The sequence below is a fragment of the Apostichopus japonicus genome, chromosome 17 (genome assembly GCF_037975245.1).
Source record: "Apostichopus japonicus isolate 1M-3 chromosome 17, ASM3797524v1, whole genome shotgun sequence".
NCBI classification, from domain to species: domain Eukaryota; kingdom Metazoa; phylum Echinodermata; class Holothuroidea; order Aspidochirotida; family Stichopodidae; genus Apostichopus; species Apostichopus japonicus.
The window spans coordinates 32428746-32456402 of record NC_092577.1 but is presented as its reverse complement, the minus strand read 5'-3'; the positions used below and the strand labels follow the sequence as shown (position 1 = coordinate 32456402).

The 27657-nt window shown below is 38.9% G+C and overlaps 1 protein-coding gene across 1 annotated transcript; it reads left to right on the top strand.

The window, feature by feature from the left end:
- The first annotated feature begins 763 nt into the window (after window positions 1-763).
- Window positions 764-27657, top strand: LOC139954750 (juvenile hormone epoxide hydrolase 2-like). The gene is made up of 14 exons (XM_071954671.1): window positions 764-1212; window positions 2409-2736; window positions 3904-4072; window positions 5485-5599; window positions 6168-6300; window positions 12327-12532; window positions 13565-13799; window positions 14452-14676; window positions 18204-18409; window positions 19082-19316; window positions 20837-21052; window positions 24299-24504; window positions 25950-26184; window positions 27274-27657. The coding sequence occupies exons 2-14, from the start codon at window positions 2420-2422 to the stop codon at window positions 27488-27490; spliced, it is 2715 nt and encodes a 904-aa protein (XP_071810772.1). The 5' UTR covers window positions 764-1212; window positions 2409-2419; the 3' UTR covers window positions 27491-27657.

Below are 27657 nucleotides of genomic sequence, written 5' to 3'. Positions count from 1 at the left end.
CTTCCAAAAAGCGTAGGCTACAACACTCCCTGTATAAAGAAAAGAAGAAAATATTTACATATAAATACAAAATAGAATAATTTGACGACTAATGAATACTATATGATGATCAATGAATCATGATCAATGAATACTATATGAATATTGCCTTAAATAGTATGACGCACAATTACATTACACTACCTGCATCTTGTATATATATATACTACAGTCTACTGTACCTGCATCTCGGCACAGACTAATTCTGCTCTCAAGTGGTTAAAGTACTTCCTTCTAAAGTGCTCTTAGATTGAACAAAAACACCACCAACCAACTGCAAGTTCAAAGACAAAATGTTGTCTTCTGTGCCCTGAACAGTTCATACTGCCAGCACTATGCAGGCGAGTAGCCAAGGGGGGGGGGCGGGCGAAGGGGGCAGCCGCCCCCCCTTGAGCATATTTAAAAAAAAATTTTTAAATGTTTTTATGATATCGCTACTATTTTCAAAAGAGAAAATCCTAAGATGCAACTTACAAGGCCTGGGAAGTGCCATTTCCAGCGATCTGGGAGGCATTTTCAGCCAAAATGTTCTTGTACGCTTCGCGCCAACTTATGGTGGCGCTACGCTTAGATAGTTTGCATATACGGCTCTGATAGTTTGCAGAGCCGTATATAGAGATATATACGGCTCTGGTTTGCATAGCCTTATAAGGCTCTGATAGTTTGCAATGCCGAATCTACAGTTTCGCCCCTCCCTTGGCAAATTCCTGGCTACGCGCCTGGAGCCACTATGTAGGTGTACAGACTTCCTCCCTATTGTACTAAATAATATAATTAAAGGAGTGGTCAAGTAAATCTTGAGAAAAGAAAAGATCATGATTCTTTAAATACAAAGCCAATTAGTTTGTGTTTGCCAATTAGTGTATTGGTTTTCGTGTCCTTGCACCTACTACACCTGTACTACACCTGCCTATAATTCCATCTTTGGTGAATTTCGCACCCGGGAACATTACGTCATTCAGTTTTGCAAGTCACTTTGTGAAGCCCCGCCGAATCTAACATTGCATGCACTGGCTTACAACAGTACGTTATTGCTGCACTGGGCTACACCCCTGTACCCACCGCGAAAACACAGAAAAAACACAGAACTAATATATTTCTGAGTAGTTGCCTCAATACTTCGGATTTGGTGAATAATACTTCTTTCTCAACACCTCCTGCCCGGTATAAAATGTAAGTAAAGGCATAGGCTAGCTGTAATTTTCTTCTTTTAGTTTTACTTTTAACGAGAGTCAGGCCTAGCGTAAGGCCTGGATATGCCTACACGTGTGCATTAGTTAGATCTAGGCTAGACTATGCCTGAGCTGTGTTTAGTTTAGTTGAGTTTAGTAGAAAAAAAAGCGCCATAACTTTAGAATCCGTACCATATATTTGTGACTTTTAGAGTTTAAGACAATGACCTCTGGTACAACTAATATTAGCAAACATGAAAAAGTCAGACTTGTGTTCACTATCAATTAACATACAGTACCTCTTGCCACATTAACAGGTGCAATGAATACCAAGTCAAGATTAAACATAATCATAGTTCGGTTATGCTGATATTGCACTCCCATTAAGACCCCTAGGCTATAGATGAGAAACGGTTGACTTAAAGGTCTGCTGTATAGACCCCAACTATAGCAAGCTATCATGGTAAAGTTTCTTGAGATTATGTTATCGACCTGCCTTGTTCTTAAAATGACCTCTTTTTACCAATTTAGTCTGCAACGCCTGCCACATATATTTTCTTGTATGAGGGTCTTTGTGTGAACGCTCTATGATTAATTTAAACTGCAGACATGAACATATTGCCACACAGTGTTTACACAAAGAGCCTCATGGTGTTAAAAGAAGCTATGCAGGCTAATTGTAGAACCTGCAGGTCGATATACGACCATGGCAGGTTGATTACGTAATCACAAAACTTTCCTAGCTGTTGCTATAATTGGAGGCAATAAAGCAGAAGTATGGTGAAATTCTCAAAAGTGATTTATAGTTTCACCTCTCCCAAACAGTTCAATCACATCTTTTAGGCATTTCAAAATATATGATTGAACTTCTCCATTGACATAACGAAAATAAACATATTATGCCAAAGAAAACTGGTTTCATGAAGAAAAGTGCTAAGCACTTCCATTAATGTTGACTGTTGACTACAAAAAGAGGAAACCATTTTTCTCTGTTATCTCTCTAACATAAAACGTCATATTCTATAATTAAATTGCTGTGCTAGACCTTAGCCTAACCAATTCAGAAATTGTGTCATATTTGAAAATGTGTTTACCCAACAGTTCACAAATTATGATGTGCAATTCTTCAATATTGAATTTTTGTAAAATTTGTCCTTGTTTAGGTTCAAAATTTGCTATTTTTCATTCTTCTTACAGATATAGCAAAAATGGGCTTGAAATTTCAAATTTTGTTGGTCGGCAGTGCGATATTGTTAGGACTCTACTTAACAGGGTTTTTCACACCAGCACCTCCTTCCCTGGATCCAGGGACCGGTTGGTGGGCCAAAGAAGACCAAGCAACTGCGAAAAAGGACACTTCTATTAGGGAGTTCAAGATAACCTTTTCGCAAAAGGACCAGGATGACTTAAAGAGAAGACTCCAGAATACTCGATACTTTGAGAGCTTGGAGGGGACCAACTGGAACTATGGAGTACGGGCAGATTCAATGAAAGTTATAGTCAACCATTGGTTAACAAATTACAGGTAATTTCTAAGTAAGGTGAAAGTATTATACATCATCGGCGGGTCTGAGTGTTTGTGTCTTCAGTTTTTTTTCTCTCCTATGTAGGGTCCTTGATGGGGACTTAAGTGTCCCTCCTGATCCTTTTTATTCTACTAAACTAAACTATCATTGTCTTATGGAAGGCCATATCGTGCATGGGTTCTCAATTAATAGTTTTCTATGAGGGACAGAGAAAGTCATTGGTCGGGGAAAATGCCAGAAACCAAATCACACTATGTGGTAGCACCCGCCCATTAAAAGCCCCATTGACTTACACACTAAATCACAAAAGTAATGTGGTCTCCAAGTCTATATAGATAGAAGTTTTCACTAGCTAAAAGCTACACATCACCGGATAGCTGACAATTAAGTTGGCCTTTCATGGCACCATGAAGTTTCCATATCATGACCATGTAGATTTTTTTGCTATCCGAGTCGGAAGTTTTCGTCACTTGTAAACCAAACCTCTTCACTAAGTAGTAAACAATATTCCTACGGCTGCTCCTGGGAGGCCTAAAGGGGTCTAAAATTGCCTCTAAATTGACCCAATTTTCTCACCACATGTACTTCCATTCATGCCCTTCAACATGCAAGCCACAAAAAACTTGATCATGATTGATAACAGGTCAAAAAAAGATGTTCTCCTGTCAGTGCTTTTTGGCACTTTTCGTGATATAGGAGAACAATCGAGCGAATGGATATAGTAGACTCTATAGGAGTATGTCATTATATACACAGGAAATAATTTATCCTGTACCACATCGCAAAATGCTATGCAAAATGGTCAAATCCCTATAAAAAAATTTACAAAGATGTATAGCACTTATATTTCACACAGGAACCATAGTATTTTAAAGGAGACCAAATCCAGAGCCTTCAAAACTGCTACAGAAAATGTGAACATTAAATTATTACCTGATTCAGCAACAGTAACTTGAATGAGTAATGTGCAGGGTAGGCTGTTAGGTTGCTCAAGCCTTTAAGGCAGGGGTGCATGGGCAACCTACGGCCCGCGGGCCACATGCGACCAGCCAGTGATTGTTTTGCGGCCCGTGAGATGTCTCAAGAAAAGAAAAAATTCAATCTCTTTAACATCATCACAAAAAACGAGCTAGCTGCTTAGAATTTACATTTTTCTTCCTCAAAAGTTGGCCCAAGCAAGAGAAAGTCTTAAACCAGTTCAATCATTTTAAAACCAATATTGAAGGCATCGACATCCATTTCCTGCACGTAAAGCCAAAGGTGAAGCCAGGTCAAAAGGTCAAGCAGATCTTGATGGTGCATGGCTGGCCAGGTTCCTTTTATGAATTTTATAAGGTGAGAGCAAAATTTCATATTTCAATCTTTTTTTGCTTTCACTTATTCCTTCATCTTTTGTTTTCTGTTAAGGGATATTCTGGTGGTTGAATTTGATTGTCTAATAAAAATGTTCGAAATTCTCTTAATTAGTTAAGTCATTACCACATCTTCCAAAGCATATTTTAATGAAAAAGATTTGAATTTTTGAAATGTGTGGTGGTATTTGCTGATTGCATCTGGCAACACCAGAATGAAGAATGTCATCGATGGTTATTCAACTGAAAAATGTTTTTTTCTTCTTTTAAATGTAATGAATCATTTCTTTAGAGGAAAATAATATTTCTCTGAAAAAGTTGCATTTTTGATGAAATTCTTATAATACAGAGAACAACAGCAACTTTTAAGAATATTAAAGTGCAAAATGTAGCACATCCCAAGGAAGTCATTTCACAAACTTCCGGTGAACCAGTTTGGCGTAGGTAGTTGCATAAAGGACAACAAATGTAGCCTTGCATGGAACCAAAGATGAAAACTCAAGAAAAAGATTATAATAGGAAAGTAAAGCATTTGAAGAACATTTGCCGTTAAGACATCACAGATCCCCTACTGTGATGCATTACAGGAAAGAATTTAGGAATTAGGAAGCTGAATTAGGGTTAATCCAATCAGGCATATCTTCTTGAGCTAGGAACAAGATAATGAGATGGGGTTAGTTTAGTTTAGTTTATTAGAAAAAAAGGATCAGGAGGGACACTCAAGTCCCCATCAAGGACCCTATAGGAGAGGGAAAAAAAACTGAAGACACAAACACTCAGACCCGATTAAAATGCTTAAAGTGCTTTAAACAATGCTTAAAGTGCTTAAAGCACTTAAGTGCTTAAAGTGCTTAAACTTCAACTAACAGATTGAAAACAATTTCTATTCCAGATATTAAGAGTCGTATATTCTGCTAACGAAAAGGGAATTGTTGATTGTTACAGTATCATATTGAATCTGTAACTTACACCTTAAACTTTGAGGGATGGAGGAAAGACTGGTCAATAGTTACACCCTCTGTACATCTTGAGTGGGCTGGGCCAATCCCCTGGACCCCCCTTTTTTTTTTCATCCACCCCTTGCCTACAAGACCCTAGAAATATTAGGATGGTTTTGTCTAACTCTTTCGTAATATCTGATATCATTTTTGGAGGGGAATGCAAACCGTTTCCAGTTTTTATTTTACCACATTGTATTGCAGGTGTCAATGCTTTTGTAATAATAAATAATAATAATAATTAAAAGAAATAATAAAAATTAATTACATTTATGTTTATTTATACTTAAATGTTACAATTCTTTCCAAATATGGCAAAAGAATGACTGATATTCATTCACAGGTTGTTTTCATCCTTCCCTCTATGTTTAAATACGTCTCCTGCATCCATTCCTAGGTAATTCCCATGTTGACAGACCCCACCAATCACGGCGGTACAGAAGACGATGTCTTTGAGGTTATTTGTCCTTCTCTGCCCGGTTACGGTTTTTCAGAAGAAGCGCATAAACCAGGTGCGTGTGTATAAAACCTATATGCAAATATATATATCAATGTTGTGAACAATAATCTTTACCGATTTGTTTTAGTAAACAATCCTCCAACAGGAAATCAATTATATTGTTCAAAGTTTGCGTAGTAGGTTTGAAGACTCTGAATTTTGTCTTTCACATAAAACACTATGGTTTCTGTGTACTGTACAAATATTGCTACACAGCCTTGCATTTGTATAGGAAGTTGCCCATTTGACATAGCATTTTGCGGTGATATGCCGGATAAATTATTCCAGGTTGCTAGATCTTTACAATTGGGCAAACATTTTAGGTAAAACGTACAGTTCATTTTTGTGATTACAAGTGTAATTATTTGGTACTTACCAGTAAGATGGTTGCATAATCCAATGTGTAATAAGTTAATAATTTAATGATACATGTGTATAAATAGATATATATGTGTATATATAGACATATAGATATATATATATATAGCACCTGTACTCCTTGTTTGTCAATTATGAGTCAGATCTTGGGATAGATTTCATTTTTACCGTAATAATCTTCGTTTCATTTTAATATTTGCAAGGTATGGGCCCCATTCAAATTGCAAGAATTTTCAACACTCTTATGCACGAACGACTTGGATTTGATAACTACTACGTCCAAGGGGGCGACTGGGGTAGTACTGTGGTCGAATTCATGTCCCTCTTCTTCCCGCAGTGAGTATAACCTTTTTTTTTCTTTCTCCCTTTTGGTATGTTTCATTTTTTTGACGGGTGGGGTGGTGGGGAGAAGGGAGGTTTTCTTGGAACAATTTATCCAGTATCTGCTTGCAAATTGCTATGCTATTTTACACAGGTAACAATATAAAATTATCAGGGACAAAGTTGAGAACACAAACTTTCGACACTCAATTATTTTCTAGTCTTTTTTGGGTCGCACAACTTAACTAGTTGGACTGCACTATTTCTCTGAGGGTACCATCTTCTTGTCTCTGCTTGGTTTTAATCCCCAGTCCAAACATTTCTGTTTGTCCCTAACTTGTCAAGTATGGTTTAACTGCCCTACGAATGGTAGTTTGGTGTAGTGCGGTTGTATGCACTATGTTTTATTTCTATATCATTCATACGGATATCATTGGGTCATTCCATCACAACACATTGTCCTGAGACATGTTTTACATGTACGAAAACTATAGAAATTCATAATTTTTTGCTAGCTTGTCCTCCATTTCCCATGTTATGACCCTTTTTTCCAATTCACTATCCTTAATAATTGCTGCCTTTGTACTACCCACCCAACCCCACACCTGCCCCTTCCCTGTTCCAATTCACTATCCTTAATAACTGCTGCCTTTGTACTACCCACCCAACCCCACACCTGCCCCTTCTCTGTTCCCATTCACTATCCTTAATAATTGCTCCCATTGTACTACCCACCCAACCCCACACATGCCCCTTCCCTGTTCCCATTCACTATCCTGAATAATTGCTCCCTTTGTATAACTCACCCAACCCAACCCCACACCCACCCCTTCCCTGTTTCCATCCACTATCCTTAATTTCTCCCTTTGTATTACCCACCCAACCCCACACCAGCCCCTTCCCTGTTCCTATTCACTATCCTTAATAATTGTTCCCTTTGTATTACCCACCCAACCCCACACCAGCCCCTTCCCTGTTCCTATTCACTATCCTTAATAATTGTTCCCTTTGTACTACCCACCCAACCTAACACCTGCCCCTTCCCTGTTCCCATTCACTATCCTTAATAACTGCTCCCTTTGTACTACACACCCAGCCCCACACCTGCCCCTTCCCTGTTCCCATTCAATATCTTTACCTTTCACCCTCTTCTCAACACTTATCCCCTGGCCACACTACTGGGAACCTCTGTATCCCCTAATGTACTATTATGTGTATCTGGTTGTTAGCTTGCTTTTGTGACTCTGTATTTCAACAGAGTGATGGTTTTGATTTGAAATATATTTAACTATCATGTCAAAGGTCAATTAATAAGTGGTAGTGATGGTAGTGAAGAACAATTGGCCTAGTTCTCATCTGCCACTTGAAACCACCGCATCATTAATGATGGGGACCTAACCTATGGACAGAAACGTAACCTCTCTGGTTGCCCGTCCGATTAATTTTGGTGAGACAGAGACCTCTTGAAGTCCTGTTTGTGTACAATCAATATTTAGAGAATATATCATAAAATACCATTAGCCCCAGGACACCTCCCTCAAGCCTTCTTATCTGCTGGTACAGAATAGCTTGTACAAAAAATATACCTGTTGCAAACAAATAAGGTCAAGTACTGTATATATTTCAAAGTGAAAGGTTGGACGTGTCCAACAATATTGATCAGAAAATTGACAGAGGGGGTACTGTAGGAATGTGACAACATGCAATAGTAATATTAATAGTAAATCATTATTTATTAGCCTAGATACAATAGTGAAACTGGTTTACGTTGAAGGTTAAATCAGTGAAGTTGCCTGTAGCATACATTAGGTGCTGTGTCTGCTGTGTGTTGTCCCCTATGGTTGTAGGCTTTTAGTGTCCATCCTACCATATGTTTAAATGCAAAAATCCAGCCTTCACTCAGAATTTGTTTTTATTTAAATGTAATGTCTTCCTTATTCTTTGCTGTTACAATAATAAATCAGTGATTATTAACGTCAACGAAGGCATTCAGTCGTTATACACTGTAGGACATAAACAAGTAGTTTTGACTTTTGTTGTACGTAGGCCACAGGGAGTGGTCCGTTTTTACTATCAGACCCCCTAACCCCTGCAACTCCCCTTCCCTCGGATCCACCGCCCCGGGCAGATATGACGTGATGGCGCTGTTAATGAAAACGAACGGATGATAACAATAGTGATATCAAGAATGACCAAGAATGTGTAGATCTATGAAAAGGTGAGTATATACTTACATAAATCATTTATAAATATTTAAGCACAGGCCTATGGATTTAGTTATGGTTAATTACATGATTAGGATAAAGTCTACAGTTATAGGCTCATAGATTAGGGTTAACATTCGTCCTGATTAAACGAGATCATTGCATTTCTGCAACGAAAATGTATCATGACACCGGCAAACTAAATTAATTTTCGACAGGTCTTGTAATGGTTAAAAATTTCACTGTTTTTACTAAAGGCAAACCAGAAAAAATACACATTTTAGTGTGCATCACTGAACATGATGGTTTCGAAAGCATGATAAAATTGTTATATCAACACTCAAATGTTTACCATATCATAGATTACTCTTGAAAAAATGATGTAACTTTTAAAGTAGCTTATTGCATTGCAGTCTCAATTTTAACAAATCTGGCAAGTTTTGCCCAGATTAAGATGGTATCTAATCAAACTTAGACATCCTCCTAGAACATATAATCATATGGCCTTCGTCACATTTGAGAACGTGTGGAGGGGGGGGGGGGAGGGGGAGCAGGATGTTGCTTTGAATTTGAAAACTTTAGGTGAATAAACAGCTGGTAAAAAGGGGGATTTTACAATCGTGAAAAGGTCACAATGATTGTTCACAAAGCAGTGAACTACTCATTGTGGTACGGTGCGCCCATATCTAGACCCCGCCTTCACCCAGTCTGTGTTAATGCTCAAAGTGAAAAGGGCAAGGAATTGGAGACATGGAATGATCCCCTCCCCCCCACAGCATTCACACTACAGTCTTGATTGCCCTTGCTGGGTCAGAATGCCCCCCCCCCCTGCCCCTCCACCAGGAGGGAGATAAAGATTGTGGGGTCTGATTCACAGTATGCTAGCATTCACAGTACTTTAAAATACGAAGCTGAAAACACCATTGTGTGTATCAGATCCTCCTCATGCTCTCAAATGTGCACAAGACTTATGAAGCTTATTAGAACAGTGATTAGCTTTTAATTATTAACTAATTAATTGAGCAACTGTTCTCTGAGTTTGAACAACTCAATATGACCTTTGTATAGATTGCTGTTTGCAATCTCGGAATAGCTTATAATTAACGATCATTATGCTAAAGCTGTTATTTTTATTATCGTATGGTAAACTTGTTTAAACTTGTCTCAACTTTGGTTCTGAGTTAAGATATATCTCATGTAGTGTTTGAGTACTGTTGAGCTGATTAAATCAGCAATCTTATTGGTATCTCAGAAATTAGAAGGTATATCACTACTTTACCTAATTGCTTGGCAGCATTGTACAGGATATGGTTATAAGTATGGATACCCCTCCCCCCTCCCCCTCTCCACAAGATAATTAAAGGAGCTAAACATAGAATGTTTCATATTATCAGATGACATTAGGGAAGATACAGGTTTATAGTTGGTAACATACTTAGTATTAGTCAATATTGAAAGGCCTCCTATTTTTCTTTTTGCAAATAAATTATTTTACACATTTGTGTATTTCTTTTTCTTAAGACTGTAAAAGTTTGAAGTACCAATGGGGTATGCATATTTTCTCGTGAGGATGGGGGTACCCCTTAACATTGGTTGAGGTACAAGTACACAAATGTCGTTAACTTCACCGCGATGCCGGCAGGGGGATACTTTGCCGCCATGGAGCAATCAGAACTGCTGGCCGAGGATGTTTGCAAGTTTGTCAGAGCCACAGAGGAATTTTGGAGCAAACATAAAGAGCAAAGCTAATGAAAGAATTATGGAAAAATATTGATGAGATGGTTGTTAATTTTCATGATTTTTTTTATCAATTCATGTCAGTTCTTTCAGCATGTGCTAGTCCGTTTTTTCTCCTGTGGTGTGGGAAGGAAGCTCATTTTTCTTCTTTTTTGGGGGTTGCATTTTTGCCTTTGGTGGAGTGATATCATATGTACGGGGAAAATGCAAAGAAAATTCCATTTGGTGAATTCTGAATGTTTTGCTTCCTTCCTTTTAATGTGGAATTCAGATATGTAAAGATCAAATAATATTTTGGGTAGAAGAGGAATTTTTCAACCAAATTAATTGCTTGGGATGCTTGTATAACCATTGTACTTTATATTCCATTGTTTGTTTACATTGATTCTTTACAGCTTTTAAGAATGTATAAAAAACAGACTAGTAGTGATTTTTCATTGGAAGACTTTTTTCAAATATCATCACACTAAAATTTTAGGCCAGTATTATTTGACCATTTTGTCAGGTCATGCTTATACATGGGGGGTGGGTGGGGGAGGGGAGGGGGATTGTACCTTTAGTGTTAAAGGAGCGTACTCGTTTTTGTTTATTTAAGTCTGCTCATCTTCCTGCATAATCCCTTGCATATTCCCATGCATAATCCCATGACAGATTAATCCCCTTCCTAGCATTTCCTTTCAACTTTTCAATGAACCATTATCTTCTTCCCCCCCCCTCCCCAGCACCTGTTAAGAAAAGGAATTGTTCCATTATCCCCCCAAGATGGGAACCACTGCTGTGGCTGGATGGAATCCTTGTGTTTAATCATTATCCTTTCTCTTGTTGATTTACATCATGAATTCGCTGTTTTTAAAGAAACTTTTAATTTAGTCCTATTGGTAACTTTGACTATTTTATCACACTAAACTGATAGGCAGCGCCTAGTGTTATGCGATAACTACAGTACATATCATAAGGCTCTCCTCTCTAGCAGGCTTTCTTCTGTAATAACATATCAAATTAAGGAAACTGAATATGAAAGCAAAGAATACTTTTAAAAATGTTTTATGATTTGTTTTGCTTACAATTTATAATCTTAATTCCGCACTCTCATCATCCAAGTTATGAGATAACGTACTAGACTCGAAAAGACATGGCCCTTTGCCTAGTGAATCAATTTCTCTGTTTAATATTGCAAGTCATATCATGTAGTCCAGTTAACATTGTGTGCTATAAGCTGGCAATATGGAGGTCGGAAGATCTTCGAAGGAGAAGCAGGAAAATAACTAAGAAAAAAAGTTGTAAAAAGAGATTCATAGAAATAAAGGTGAGTCATATCTGATTGGTTCTCCTTATTCTTTATTTGTAGCTTCAAATCGTCAGAACATTATTTTGTATTCATCTTCCATCTGGCAACCCTCCAATTCCCTTCTTCACCTCCATCCCCACCCCCCCCCTTCACCTCACCATACCACTCACCCCATCCTCATGTGTTAAAGACGCATGCTCTGTAAAGCTAGTAATGTAGTCGACAAGAGGGCCAATAGAACTAGTAAATGTTTGGCAAGAGGGGGGGGGGGCTATATCCCTAGGCCTGTAGAGGTACATTAGGAGTCCTAAGGAGTTCAGGATGCAGAATAACATTACATCGGTTCTTGATATGCCCATGGATGTACCATGAATTGATGAAGACTTAGAAAGTCGAGCCCAGTTGCAAAAGTTTCCCTGGGTCCGACCATGCCCTCAACATCCCTGACCTTGGTGAATGGGGGGGTGGGCTATTGTTTGTAAACCAAGGCCTCCCAATACTGCCACTTTGTGACAGTCAGAATTAAGCAGCAAAATTGTTTTTGACTGAGATGTAATGAGACCTAGGCAAGTTTGAACCTGTATATAAGATGCTAAAAAAATGTTTGTAATCATACAAAATGAATATTCGTGTCTTTTAATCTTGATGATTTGTGTAATACTTTTAAAAGGTTTGTTGATGCCACCACTTGACTTCACCTCATTGGATGGAATGTTATTTATTCTCAGTAGCTATATGTTCGAGATCACTGCATTACGTTAGCTTCCTCACGTTCGGACATGATTGGACGTATTCTATTTATTTTATTATAGGTATATCCGAGGTCACCACAATAACTTCCTGATGGTTACACCTCCTTGGATGGGTCTGCGATTGCTGGTCGGCCACTTCTTCCCAGAATGGTCATATCCCAGAATTCGTGATAGGAAATTGTTCAGCCCTCTTGGAGAGCGCTTGTTGGTCATAATGCGTGAGAGTGGATATTTTCACATTCAAGCGACCAAACCCGACACAATAGGCAAGCACAGCCTTTTACACCAAATGTTTTGTTGGGCAAATAAACAAATCGGAAATTCAAATGTGGATAATTGGGTGAACTGTTAAGGCAAATGATGAATATTTATCGGAAGACATCCGTCTCTCCCTTCTTGAAACTTGAACATCCAAAAAATTTGCAACATTTGTATTTTCAGCAAAGAATATTTTACCTGATTGTTTTGGTGTTTGCAGAACTATAGCCTTAACCCTGTCCCCTTCTCCAACCAACCTCCCTATCCTTCACCATTTTGCAGCTTCTGATCTTTTAATTTAAATTACTTTATATTATTTAGTAAAACATAGAAAGGAAAAAAAGTTGGCTATTTTCTTTAGCTGCAGCTTTACAAAGATACAGAAATAAAACAATATTAGCATCATCATCATCAGCAATGTTGATTGTTTTCAAAGGATCGTTTGACGTGTTTATTGAATACGTCATTGGTATTAATTAAAGAACCACAAGGTGGTATTAGCTCACAGATATGCTGAAATATCACTTTGTGGTCACGCACTCTTGTCCACACAATTTAACATACATTTCTTACGCATACACTCTTGTCCACACAATTTAACATACATTTCTCACGCATACACTCTTGTCCACACAATTTAACATACATTTCTTACCCATACCTTCTTGTCCACACAATTTAACATACATTTCTTACCCATACACTCTTGTCCACACAATTTAACAAACATTTCTTACCCATACACTCTTGTCCACACAATTAAACATACATTTCTTACCCATACACTCTTGTCCACACAATTTAACATATATTTCTTACCACCCTCGAATCAGTGATAATCTGTCCAGATACATGACATGACTGACATCAGGGAACAGGAGTGTGGGCATGATTTGTCTGTCTGATTTTTTGGCCCTCCTAATATCTCAAACGATGTGTTTTCAACTTAAAATTTTAACATGCTTTATATTACGTTTGGAAACACCGGTGGTCGTCTTTAATGGGTTCTTTAGTGACATAATCGCCTTAACTCCCAACAGGACAGGCACTAACAGACTCTCCGGCGGGCCTAGCTGCTTACATCTTCGAGAAGTTTTCGCTCCCGACCAACCCGGACTACATCAACTACCCCGACGGTAAACTGACGGAACGGTTCGAGCTGGACGACCTGCTGAATAATGTCATGGTTCACTGGATCGGGGGCCGATTCACAGCTAGTATGCGATCCTACAAGGAAATTATCCAACTCTATCCAACATTAATGCCGCTTCAACGGTGAGTTTCTAAAGAGTTCCGTTTAAATTGTGTGTGTCAAAGAGGCAAGCTGCAGCAGCTGCAAATCCCCTGCAGCAAGGCTGCATCAATATGATACAATAGAGATTATATCAGTGCTCAGACCAGCAGTGCCTACGGTGTGTAACTGCACAGCACAGAAGACTGTGTCCTATGCAGTCCTGTTGTAGGATATGTTGCTGTAGCCTAGGCTGTTTTATACTTTGGTTATGATTGATCCAGTTTGTGCAACCCCTTGCATTTTATACTAATGTACAACAACATTGTGCCATGAATAGGGAAAAAATATGTATCTCTGCATGAATACAGTGAAATACACATTGTAACAATATCAATATATACATCACCCACAGAACTGAAGGTGTTTTTATAGACATTGAAACAATGATATACAATTTGCACAAATTTGTACCATATAAATTGTAAATATCACATGATATTATGCATTTATTGTGTTACGAACAATGCTAAGGAAGGTGGGTGGGGGTGGGAGCGAGGGTCTTCTAACAGTACCATGCAAGTAAAAAAGATCATAGGTTTTGTTTAATGTTGTATCGTGATGTTTTGAACCACAACTAACTGCTTGAACGAATATGGTTTTATATAAATTCTTCGATCTCGTACACATTCACAGTTTGGTCATCACCGTGCCGACGGGATATGCAGCGTTCCCCCACGAGGCTTCGGGAACTCCCGAGCACTGGTTGAAGTACAGATTTGCCAATGTTGTCAGCTATTCACTCCTGCCTGACGGCGGACACTTTGCTGCATTGGAACAACCAAAATTATTTGCTGAAGATCTTAGAAAGTTTTCAAAGGCTACAGAGGAATTTTGGAAGGAACAGAGCAAGAATAGTGACTAATGTCACAACGTAGCCATTTGATAATCACATATTCTAGTTTACATATGTCTTTCCTGTTCTGTTTAAGTCAGCAAGGAGGTGGGAGGGGCGAGATGCGGGGAGGAGGGTGGGGGGAGATGCGGGGAGGAGAGACGGGGGAAGGTTTGCAAGTATTCATTTGTGTAAATCTATGGTCAGCATATATCACAATCACATCACCAAAGAGGGAGTTGAAAACTTAGGAATACTTTTTACTGTGATAACTTGAAACATCCAGTGCTAGTTGAATTATGAGGTAAATGTAATTAGGCTATGTTCAACTTGTCAACCACTAATTAAACAGATTTTTCCAGTGAATATAACATACTGAAATGATCATATTTTTGCTACTGCACCAGGGGATTGCTATCCAAATAGTAACTAACTCCTCTTTATACCATGTACAGTAGTGTAGTCTTATATTATGATTCAGACTTACTCAGGGTTGCTAGTTTCACATGCAATTACTTTGACTAATTTAGATTTTTCAAAGTTTGCCCAATTTTGTAACAAAATTGCTCAGAGAAAGAAGCATCTACATTTTGTACAAACTCTCTTTGACTCTTTTACTGTTTGTATGTAACCTGGAGATCTGAGTAGATTTATTTGGTATTAAAGCCTTATATTTGCAATAGGACGTTGGAATATACATGCAAACGGGGAAGTTTTTGCATTGAACATGCCAAATAGCCCACGTCTAATTTCTCAGGAGAAAGAGGGAGAGAGGAGATAACCATATTATTGGATGATAAGAAAAGTGTAACATTTAATGAAATTGATGATTGTATATTTTGTGGAATTCTAAGTTTGGTTTAATTTGTCGGAATAACTCTTTTCATCACATTTAATAATGGTTGGACACAGTTAATAAAAAAGTATGGATGTAATTTTATTGTACATTTGGGAAGGCATAGAGGAGGAGTGTGGGCGTGTGGAGATGGAAGTGGAAGTCGGGGGATAGAAGTAGAATATATGTTGAAAATGGGTTTGTTATTTCTTTGACTTTTGACCTTTCTGTAGGTGATTGTATAGTGATTCCTTTCACATTGTATAGATTCCCTTTATGCATGTTTCGCCAAAGTAATGGACATGGAGTTGAAATTGTCACAAATCTACCTTCACTTAAAGTGAACAAATTGTTTTGATAAAATTAAGTTTTAAAATCATGTAGAGAAAGGAAATTTGGCTTAAAGGCCAAAACAAAGAAATTTAATGTTTGTTATTTCTACTGTTTTGTTTTCAATATAACCTTCAAGCTAATTGAAAATTTCTTACCTTAGAGAGAAAGTTAACCTACTTGAAAATTCGAATCTGTTCCATTGTCGTTCAACATGTAATCTTCATCAATATCTAAACGTAAGAAAACTCAGGGGGTTCTTTGCTTCCTGTCGAGCAAACGACAGTGATCATTCCTCCACGAATGGAGTAACAAGTCCGAAGCTATTTGTCAGTGTTATTCTAATTTACAGATCTCTGTCTTAGACCTAACGCACCCTTCCAACCAGCTGTTGTCTCAATTTATAACACTGCACTTACTTCCCTCATATACAAATGCATTATCCTCTAATGCTATGCTCAAATTGATCAAGTCTTTAAACAGAGGGTGTGGCTACCATCTATCCAGACCTGACTCCTTCCTCTTTTGACCGTTCGTATGGAAAAGATTGCACAAAATTGGTCCAATTTCGATGGTTTTGGAAGCGTTAGTTTTTGACACGGGGGAATTATTATTCTTATCTTCTACGTGGCTACCATCCTTCGACATCATTTATGACCAGTTTTCATCTCAATCCACAGACCTCGTAAATAATAATAACAATAAAAAATTTTTAATAAAAAATAAATTCTGGTTTCAGAATTCTCTTTTCACTCACACTACAGGTTAGTGTTCCTATTTATTTTCATTTCCCCTGAGGTTTATTCCCTCATAGAGACCTTTACAGGTTTTCGAGCTCCCTAAGGGCTTACGGGTTCCCCAATTGGGATTGCCCCTTGCAACTTGGTTCCGAGTTCCCTACCCAGGATTTGTCAGCTCCATCGAAACCAAGGGGAAAAACTTAATGTTTTATATAACCTTGATAGCCTTTCAAATGGATTCCTGTGCCAATTGCCACCAATGATTGGGACAAGCATGGAAAGTGCCAGTGCTGCACCTGTTCGGATAAGGTGACATGTAAGATCTGCATCAACTGGACCCCAGACAACTGGGAGTCAACATAGGCTTGGATGCAGGAAAACTTCCTAACCCAAGCAGGTAAAGAAATGGTCAAGACCAAAGCATTGACTAAAACCAACCCAACCATCGGCAAGGGACCAAGCAGCTCCAAGAGCCAGAAAGGGGCCAACCCAGCGGGTCGAGTCGTAGAAGAGAGTGGAGAGCCCTGTGTGCTTTTGTCTGGAGTTAACCGAGACCACGATCTCAGATTTGGCAGTATAAGTCGCATGCGGAGGTCGTCCAAAGTGATTGCTACCCCTTACGGCAGAGGCTAATCCGGTCACTCGACTACCTGCTGTGTCAGGTAGCCAGAGAACTGGAGGATCGGAGAACCAGGCAACCGGTGAGCTGGCAGGTGAGCATGCTGGAAGAGACTGGTGACCCAGTATGACGTAGGAGTCATCGAGCCTGTGATTTGCAAGAGTCGTTGGCCAGTGGATCACATGAAGACTCAGATGCAGAAGCCTGTCCTGGCCAGGAAGCTCAATTATTCCCGTCTGACAGCCTGCTTTCAGAGCGTGACTTTGAAGGTTTTCCGCCTGAATGAAGTCACACTGGCCCACGCTGTCCTGGCCCACACCAGTGGTGAAGCATTTACCACGACTTGCCACTATTAGGGGAAGATCTCTGTGGTGGACAATTGGATACCCATCTCCAACAAGAAGCTGAAAGATGCAGATCTCTGAGAGATGCTGACTGAGAGATGCAACAACTAAAATGCCAGAAATCCAGTGGATTCTTCAAAGCATCGGTAGACAGAAAGTCCAGTTACAAGGGTAGATAGAGCTACGGCAAACAACAATATAACAAGGACAAGGTCCAACCAACAACTTCTAACCGTCGCATCAACTACATAGGCTCCAACAAAGGCTCTTACATAGGTTTCCGCTAACAACAACATGGGTCCTCCTACTGTGTGACAAACACCATGTAGAACTCTGCGGCTCTCAGTAGGCGATGAGAACCTGATAGTAGACGCTCTATCCAGATGGAAGCTGAACGAGACAGAGTGGTCTCTTTTTCAAACCTCGGCAGATCAGGTTTTCGACCCAAAACGACCCAAGACAGCTCCGCCAGGGGTTGTAGCCTCCTGACCTCCCCTCGTCAAGCCTACCTGTATCTATGAAGGCTGGAAGTGACATTCATTTTCAGATTATCTGTGCCAAGCCTTGATGATGTCATCATGAACCAATCATGGCCTGCTCTGAAGTTGGAAAATTAAGGTACTCTTGAACAGAAAGGAAAAGGAAAAAAATAATCAAATGATTTATATCCTTTGTTATTTAACAGATTTGTAAGAGGACACCATAACAACTTTTTGAATGTGCAACCTCCCTTTTACATTGGCCGAATTCTGGTGGGCAGTTTCTTCCCATCACTTGTGGTGACCTCCGAGAGAGACCAGAAACGGATGTTTCCCTTCAAAGATTATGTTTATACACTGTTAAGAGAGACAGGGTACATGCATATACAAGCTACAAAGCCTGATACCATTGGTAAGAATAAGGTATTTAGTATTAGGTATATAGAGTTATGCAGAAGAAAAACTTCAAGTCCATGGGAAATTATCTGCACTGAAAAAAATGAAAAACTATTATCTTTGTCCTTGTTGTCCATAAGAAGACTCAAAACAGTATCATTCTATATAATGCTACAAAGGCAAACAGTGGCTATGCACTTTGATGATTTACATTTCAGTTGAGCTTGATTTACAGATTTTAGTATCTCCTTTATATAATTTTGGATTTGAATCAGTGACCCTCACGGTTACAAACCTGAGCTATCCTGCACTTATTATTTTTTCCAGGACCCCTAAGGGCCTGTGCTCCCCCCTACCTCTCACAAAAATTTAGTTTTCACCACAGCCTTGCATGTACACTTAATTCTTAGCTTAAAGTTACCTCAGTTTGAACCATTTCATGTCTAAAAAAAAAAAATTTTTTGGGGGGGGGAGGAGGTGGGGAGGGGGATAATCTGCTACATGGGAGTCCTCTTCAACATGCCCAGGGGCATGAAACCTCTTTTAAAATACTGAATCTGCCCCTAGGGACATACCTGGGACACGCCCCATAGTCATTGACAAATTTAGTGTGCTTGAACATAACGATTCCAGAGCCCGGGTGATTTACCTTAGCTAATAGAAAACTGAAATTTCTCTTTACTTCCAGGACATGGACTAACAGATTCCCCAGCGGGTCTGGCGGCTTACATTTTGGAGAAGTTTTCAGTGTGGACCAACCTTGGCTTTCCCGACTGCGTCGATGGTTGTCTGCTGGAGAAGTTTGAGCTGGATGACTTGCTGAACAATGTGATGGTTTACTGGATATCGGGATCCATAACGTCCAGCATGAGATTGTATAAAGAAACATTTGGAAACTTTTACGATATTACCAAGTACGATCCGTGAGTATCCATTATAAAAGTTCATCAATATATAAAGATGACCATTGGTTGTGGCTGGAATTGATAGTGTATGTACTGGTGTTTCGGTAGTGTAGTGCATCCTCCAAAAATAATAATTGTGACTGTAACAATATACACCTGTGGTGCATCTTCCAAAAGTGCAGGTGAAAACCTGTGATTGACCATGAAAAACCTGAGAGATTTCCCGAAGAAAAATTTGTGAATTAGACACACATTTGCAAGTTGTCAACCTTTGTCACAGAATGCCAAAGGTTTTACCACGCATGTGTATGGCAGCGGTTTGCTTTCGTCTTGCACTGATGATCATGGGTTATCACAGGTGGAGTTTGCCACTGGTTTTATTTGTAAAGGTTATTCAGGATCATTTTGCAAATTTGAGAGTAGTTCATGTGACACTTGTTATGATCCACAGACGGTACATGCAATCCCGGTGCACTTTATATCTAGGGACACTATATGAAATACTTTGACTAAATCTTGCTGAGGTCAGGTCACCTTGACTGTAATTACCACCTAACTTTAAAACGTTGATGTTGCATCCAAATATGCTAAGATATCAGATAACATTGGTTGGTGCTCATTTTTGTTTACTTCAACAAGTATTTTTGTTTACTTCTTCTACTTTCCCAACCTCCTCCTTTTTTCACACCCCTTCCCTGAATATCTACCTGAGATGGTAATGCTAGCCACACTGACCAGCCACTAGCCACACTGCTAGCCACTCTGCACAAATTCATGATTAAACACACTGCACTATTTCCTTGGGGTCAAGCCAAACTTGTCTTCGCACAGGAAAGTAGTGCTGGTCATTAGAGAACTCATTACGATCTTCTCTCTGCCAATAGCACGTACCACACCAGTCCCCTGTTTTTGCCCAAAAACTGATTGAGTATCGACCTGAGTTTATAATGCAAGCCATACTGAATGCTCCTTTGCACAAATGCATGATTAAACACTCAGTGTACTACTGCAGTGGTCAAGCCAAATTTTTTTGTTCACACAGGAAAGTAGTACTGGTCATTAGAGCACTTGTGTTTACAATCATAGGGTGGCTGGTCAATTAATAAGGGTGCAGTCAAGATAAATCATAATGGCAGTACTTGGGGTAGTTTATGCTGTCAAGTATACAAATTATCAATGCTCAAGTGAATTTGAGGACTAATTTTCTATAGGCCTAACTTTGTGTAGAGGGGGAAACACATATTGTACTGTAGGTTCCAAATTTAGTAGCAATTCACATTCTTGCAGTAAGCAGACATGTATTCATATTTGCGATGTTTGTCCATATCTGGACTGCGTTTCGTTGTAAGTTTAAACAATGGAAGTTGCATGTTATGCTAATACCCTCAGCAAAAATGTGAAATTTACAGCACACTTTAACTTAAACATTAGTACCCAGCAAAGAAATTTTTTCCATGAATATTACAACTTTATCATTATCAATTAGTTCCCTTCCAAAGCCTTCAACTTTTCTCATTTTTTCTCTTTCAATCCACCAGTGTTCCAAATTCTGTGCCACTCGGCTATGCTGACTTCCCTCAAGAGCTGACATTTACGCCAGAGAACTGGTTATCTTACAAGTACAAAAATGTCATTAGTTTCACAGCGATGCCCGACGGCGGCCATTTTGCTGCTTTTGAACAGCCTAAGCTTTTGGCAGAAGACCTCCGTCAGTTTACCACGAAGGTCGAAGAATTTCTTGAAAAGAAGATTAAAATATAATTTTTGAATTATGCATTGATATGATCAAATTGAACAATTTTCAAAGGTAACATGTTTCAAGTTTTAAAGTAAAAACAAATTTTTAATGCTCAATTTGTCTGTGTGTGTGTGTGTTTTTTTGTTTGTTTTGCAACCCATTACAATATCTTGATTTTGAGAAGCTACTCAACCAAAATACACATCCACGAAAAATAGATCGCCAAACAGACAGAGGTCTCAACCAGTTAGGCTTGTCACTCTCGTCTCAAAGATCAACACCAATCAGAAATCAGTACCTTTCCATTAATTTACAGTTAAGGCCAACTGAACATTGGACATTGTTTTCTTTTCTTTAGCACATCTTAAAACTTGTTGGTTGGGGAAGGGGGGGGGGGAGAGTGGTGCTCCATTTTGGACAAACTAAGTAATCTATTGTATTCATTTTCATTTCTTTTTGAAGTATAAAATAAATTTTACCATATAATGAAGATTCACACATTTAATAGGTTTCTCTGTAAGTAGTTAATTCAAAATTATGATGATAGTTTAAAACACATCTTGTAACATTTGTACCAGATGATTCATGATCAGGCTGCACGAGAAAAATCTTTTTGCGGGCTTATCCTGACTTACAGGGCTTATTTTGTATATCAAGAACAATTTTTCATCATACTTATGTTCAGAACTTGTAACTTCTTTTTTCATAAAGAAGGGGGGGTTTTAAAGCCATGTTATTTGCAATAGGACGTCGGATTATATATGCAAATAGGGAAATATTTGCATTGAACATTACAAACAGCCCATGCCTAATTTCTCAGAAGAAACAGGGAGAGAGGAGAAAAACCATGATATTTTATGACTAGAAAAGTGTAACATTAAATGAGATTTATGATTGTATATTTTGTGGAATTTTAAGTTTGGTTGAATTTGTAGGAATAACTCTTTTCATCAGATTTTATCATGTTTGGTCATAGTTAATTAACAAAAAATTGTTGATGTAATTTTATTTTATATTTGGAAAGGTAGAGAGGAGAGTGGTGTGGGGGTGTGGAGAAGGAAGTGGGGGTAGAGTTATGTTGAAATGGGTTTGCTATTTCTTTAACTTTTTACCTTTCTGTAGGTGATTGTATTCAGATTCCTCTCATATTGTACAGATTCCCTTTATGCATGTTTTCCATAAGTAATGGACATGAAATTGAAGTTATCACAATTCTGCCTTTGCTAAAAGTGAAAAATAAGTTTTGGATAAAATTTATATTTATAATCATGTGTAAAAGGAAATTTGGCTTAAATGCCAGAACAAAGAAGTTATGTTTGTTGTTTCTACTGTTTTTTTCCCCCAATACAACCTTGAAGCTAATTGAAAATTTCTTGCCTTATAGAGACATTTAACCTGTTTCTTTGTTTTTCAACATGTAATCGTCAGCAATATCTAAAGTAAGCAAACTCGGGGGATTTTTGCTTCCTGTCGAGCAAACGACAGCCATCGTTCTTCCACGAATGGAGTAACAAGTCCAAAGTTATTTGACAGTGTTATTCTAATTACAGATCTCTGTCGGAGACCAAACCTACCCATCCAACCAGCTGTTGTCTTAATTCATGTTGTATGTCTGTCTCAAATTAACACACTCTAAAGGGGCTAAAGCACCAAATGTCTACCTTATCAAACAGAAACAGAAAGTTGGTGTCTTCCCCAGGAATTTTATATAGAGACTCCATTTGCATTGGGGGCCTTGACATTGGGTGGGGAGGGACAGTAGGCAGCATAGGCACCACCTGCATGATTCAGCCCAGCATCTTCAGAGGCAGCTGAGAGCCATGGTGGCCCCTGGTTACATTTGTCATTACGATGTTCCCTGCCTATCAAATACCACCCAAGTCCCCCGTTTTTGGCTAAAAGCAGGGTAGATTGAATATATACCTGAGTTGGTAATGCTAGCCTTACTGACTGCTCCTCTGCACAAGTTCATGATATAAACACACGGTACTATTTCTGTACTATTTTTGTCTTCGCACAGCTAAGTAGTGCTGACCATTAGAGGCACTTGTGTTTACAATCATATGGTGGCTGGTCAATAAATTAGGAGCGCTCAAGGATGAATCCTAAAGGCAGTACTTGAGGTAGATTATGCTATCGAGTAAGAAATCATTAATGCTTGAGTGAATTTGAAAACTTTTTCCACAGGCAAGCCTGACCGCCATGTAGCACCTGGCCCAATTTTGCAATCATTCTGAAAATATTTAAAACCCATTCTTTATCCCATATTTTTCCTGGTGCCTTCATACCTTCCCAGGCTTGGTCAGTTAAGCGACAAAACAACTGCTTCGACTGACAGATTTGTTTTAATAATAGAATTAGAACAGAAGTGTAGACTTTGGAATGTATAAATCTTGTGTTCAAAAGAGCAACTTATCATCCTAAATCTGATTAGGGGCCTACTATTTTACCAGTCTTACACTGGTTATTAAAGAAACAGATATCCTGGAACATAGCCTGTGGCCCACTGAAAATTTGTCTAGCAACCCACTCTTGGGTCATGATCCCACATTTTGGGAGGCCGATGTGCGAAAGCATTCTCATGTCATCAGTTCATTGGTAGCAGGTGGAATGTCGTTCCTCATATGTTTAATAGCAGTAACTCGAAACAAAGCAGCTACTTTTAAAAATGCTCTTACAATTTGTTACTGTCTACTGACAGAACCTGGGAAATTATGGGATAGAGAATTGTGTATCGTTATTAACCCTACTGTTTAATATCGTATTTTAGTATACTGAAAAGAATCTCAGAATTGTTTGTAGTAACCCAAATCACCAGCCAAACTGTCATATCGAGGTATTTGAAACCATCCTGCATCCAGAGGCATTGGAAGCCTGATCAAACGCTGCAGATAATTAAGGCATTGGCCCTATATTTGCTGTCTGCATTTTTGTCTTAAGTATGTTATAAACATGAGAAAACCCTAACCTTCATCCCATACTTCCCCAATCTCTATGTTTTGCCCATCCCCTTCATTAGCTATGGGGCTACAGCCCCACCAGGGGTTGTAGCCCCGTGACCTCTCTTCAGGCCTACCTGTATCTTAGAAGGCTGGAAATGATATTCATTTTCAGATTATCTGTGCCAAGCCTTGATGATGTCATCATGAACCAATCATGGCACTGCTCTGAAGTTGGAAAATTAAGCTGCTGTGGAACAGAAAGGGAGAAGGAAATTAAAATATATATATTTTTATGTCATTTGCATTTCTTCCTTTTACAGATTTGTAAGAGGACACCATAACAACTTTTTGTGTGTGCAACCTCCCTTTTACTTTGGCCGAATTCTCGTGGGCAGTTTCTTCCCATCACTTGTGGTGACCTCCGAGAGAGACCAGAACCGGATGCTTCTTTTCAAAGATTTCCTTTGGATAACGTTAAGAGAGACAGGGTACACGCATTTACAAGCTACAAAGCCTGATACCATTGGTAAGTATTAGATAGTCGTGTATAGAGTTATGTAAAAGGAAGGCTTCAAATCCATGGGAAATTATCTGAACTCAAAAAACAAACAAAAACCAAAATTAAGGAAACCCAAAAAAGTATGATTCTATAGTATGATACGTAGAACCAACAGTGACTGTACACTTTGATGATTAACATTACACTTGAGCTTGATAACAGAATTTCATCTCTCTTTAATTTACATAATGTTGTTTCAAATATCGGAACAGACGATTGAATGCCAAATAAGAATAAAATAAGTAAATATAAAATTTGCAGCATTTAAATTATATCTCAAAACAGGAAATAATTTTCTTCTTATAGCCAGAACAGGATTCAAATCAGTAGACCTCATGGTTACAAACCTGCCAGTGAGCTATCCTGCACTTATGTTTATTCAGGTCCCCTAAAGGCCTGTACTTCCCCTCCCCCTCTCTGAATCCCTGGCTTTATTTTGCTACAGATCGCCCCACTTTTTCTACCCTCCCCCCCCCCTGCAAAAAATTAGTTATTACCACAGCCTTGAATGAACACTTAATTGTTAGTTTAAAAATGCCTGAAAATGAACCATTTCATGTCTAAAGTTTTTTTTTTAGGGGGGAGGTAGGGGGGATGACCTGCTACAGTGGAGTCCTCTTCAACAACCACAGGGCAATGACATCTCTTTTAAAATACTGAATCTGCCCTTAGGCTGTTCCACGATATATGGGACGCATCAAATAGTCATTGACAAATTTAGTGTTGGAGGAGGTGTGTGGAAGGGAAGACCCCCTACGTATGAGTATGAGTACTCTTCAACAACCCCAGGGCAATGACATCTCTTTTAAAATACTGAATCTGCCCTTAGGCTGTTCCACGATATATGGGACGCATCAAATAGTCATTGACAAATTTAGTGTTGGAGGAGGTGTGTGGAAGGGAAGACCCCCTACGTATGAGTATGAGTACTCTTCAACAACCCCAGGGCAATGACATCTCTTTTAAAATACTGAATCTGCCTCTGGGGACTGTTCCACGATATCTGGGACTCACCAAATAGTCATTGACAAATTTAGTGTTGGAGGAGGTGTGTGGAAGGGAAGACCCCCTACGTATGAGTATGAGTACTCTTCAACAACCCCAGGGCAATGACATCTCTTTTAAAATACTGAATCTGCCTCTGGGGACTGTTCCACGATATCTGGGACTCACCAAATAGTCATTGACAAATTTAGTGTTGGAGGAGGTGTGTGGAAGGGAAGACCCCCTACGTATGAGTATGAGTACTCTTCAATGATCTTAGGGTCATGACATCTCCTTTAAAATATTGAATCTGACCCTGGGGACTGTCCCCAGATACCTGGGTACTTTTTTGTACATAAGTCAACGTTTTCAAAGTATGAGTCATTCACCTTAGCTAATAGAATATTGACATTTCTCTTTTCTCCCAGGACATGGACTAACAGATTCCCCAGCGGGTCTGGCTGCTTACATTTTAGAGAAGTTTGGGACGAGGATCAGCCTACACTTTTCCGACAGCCTCGATGATTGTCTGATGGAGAAATTTGAGCTGGATGACTTGCTTAACAACGTGATGGTTTACTGGATCTCGGGATCCATAACGTCCAGCATGAGATTGTATAAAGAAGTATTTGGAAACTTTTACGATATGACCAAGTACGATCAGTGAGTATCCCCTTGTAAAATTTCATCAGTATATTGAAGTGACCATAGTTTGCATTTGAAATTCCGCCCTTTAGTAAGACTGCCCGTTTATTTTTCGCCACTGGCAGCTTCTGCACCTTTCAAGGTTATTAGTCTAGAACATTAGCCTGTGTGTTACGTAATCAATCCGCCAAGCCTTGCAAAGGGAACCAGCGTGGAAAAGTCACTTCCTCAGCTAAAAATTTCCCCGATCTACTGCAAGAGCCTATTCAAATGCCCGAGGCAGGTAAACTGTTATGGCAGTGGTATTAAAGGCCGCATTTGCAAATGTGTTTTGAGACACCTTTTATCCAGGGACACTATATGAAATACTGACTGAATCTTGCTGAGTTCAGGTCACCTTCAGTGTAATTACCACCTAAATTTAAAACATTGTTGATGTTGCATCTAAAATATGCTAGGATATCAGGTAACATTCGTTGGTGCTCATTTTTGTTTACTTCAATGAGTATTCTACTTCCCCACCCCACTCCTTCCCCAACCCCCTCCCCCCGCCTAGAAGCATTTTCTAGACTGACAGCTTGATCTGTTAAAATATAGAACATCTTCAATATCTGGGAATAATTTTGGAAGGACAGAAAAAGAATGATCTTTGAAAAGTTTCAGAAAAGTTTAGCACTTTAAAGCAACTTTGATATGGCATTGGATGTGGTAGTATTTTTAAAAGTCTGTTTTTGCAAACAAAGTCAATTTTGCTAGCCAAATAATATTGAATTTTTTTTGGGGGGGCCTAATTTTGTGTAGTGGGGGAAATTGTAATGCAGGTTACAGATTTAGTAGTAAATGAACGTTCTTGCAGTAAGCAGACATGTACTCATTCCTGACATGTGTGTCCAGCTCTGGACTGCTTTTCTTTGTAAGCTAAAAAAATGGAAGTTGCATGTTATGCTCATACCCTCAGCAAAAATGTGAAATTTACAGCACACTTTAAATTTAACATAAGTCTCCAGTGTAGAACATTTTTCCATGAATATAACAACTTGAACATTATCCATTTTTTTTTCTTCAAGCCTTCCACTTTTCTAATTTATTTCTCTTTTAATCCCCCAGACTTCCGAATTCTGTGCCACTCGGCTATGCTTCCTTCCCTCTTGAGTTTTTGAGTACACCAGAGAACTGGTTATCTTACAAGTTCAAAAATGTCCTTAGTTACACAGAGATGCCAGAGGGCGGCCATTTTGCTGCTTTGGAACAGCCCAAGCTTTTGGCAGAAGACCTCCGTCAGTTTACCAGGAAGGTTGAAGAATTTCTTGAAAAAGAAGATTAAAATATATAATCTTTGAATTATGTATTGATATGACCAAATTGAACAATTTTCAAAGGTTACAGTTTGGTTGATCTATCAAAGTAACAATATTTTTTTTTAATAATCCTCTTTTACACATCCACAAAGAAAGATGGCCACATAGACAGAGGTCTCAACCAGTTAGGCTT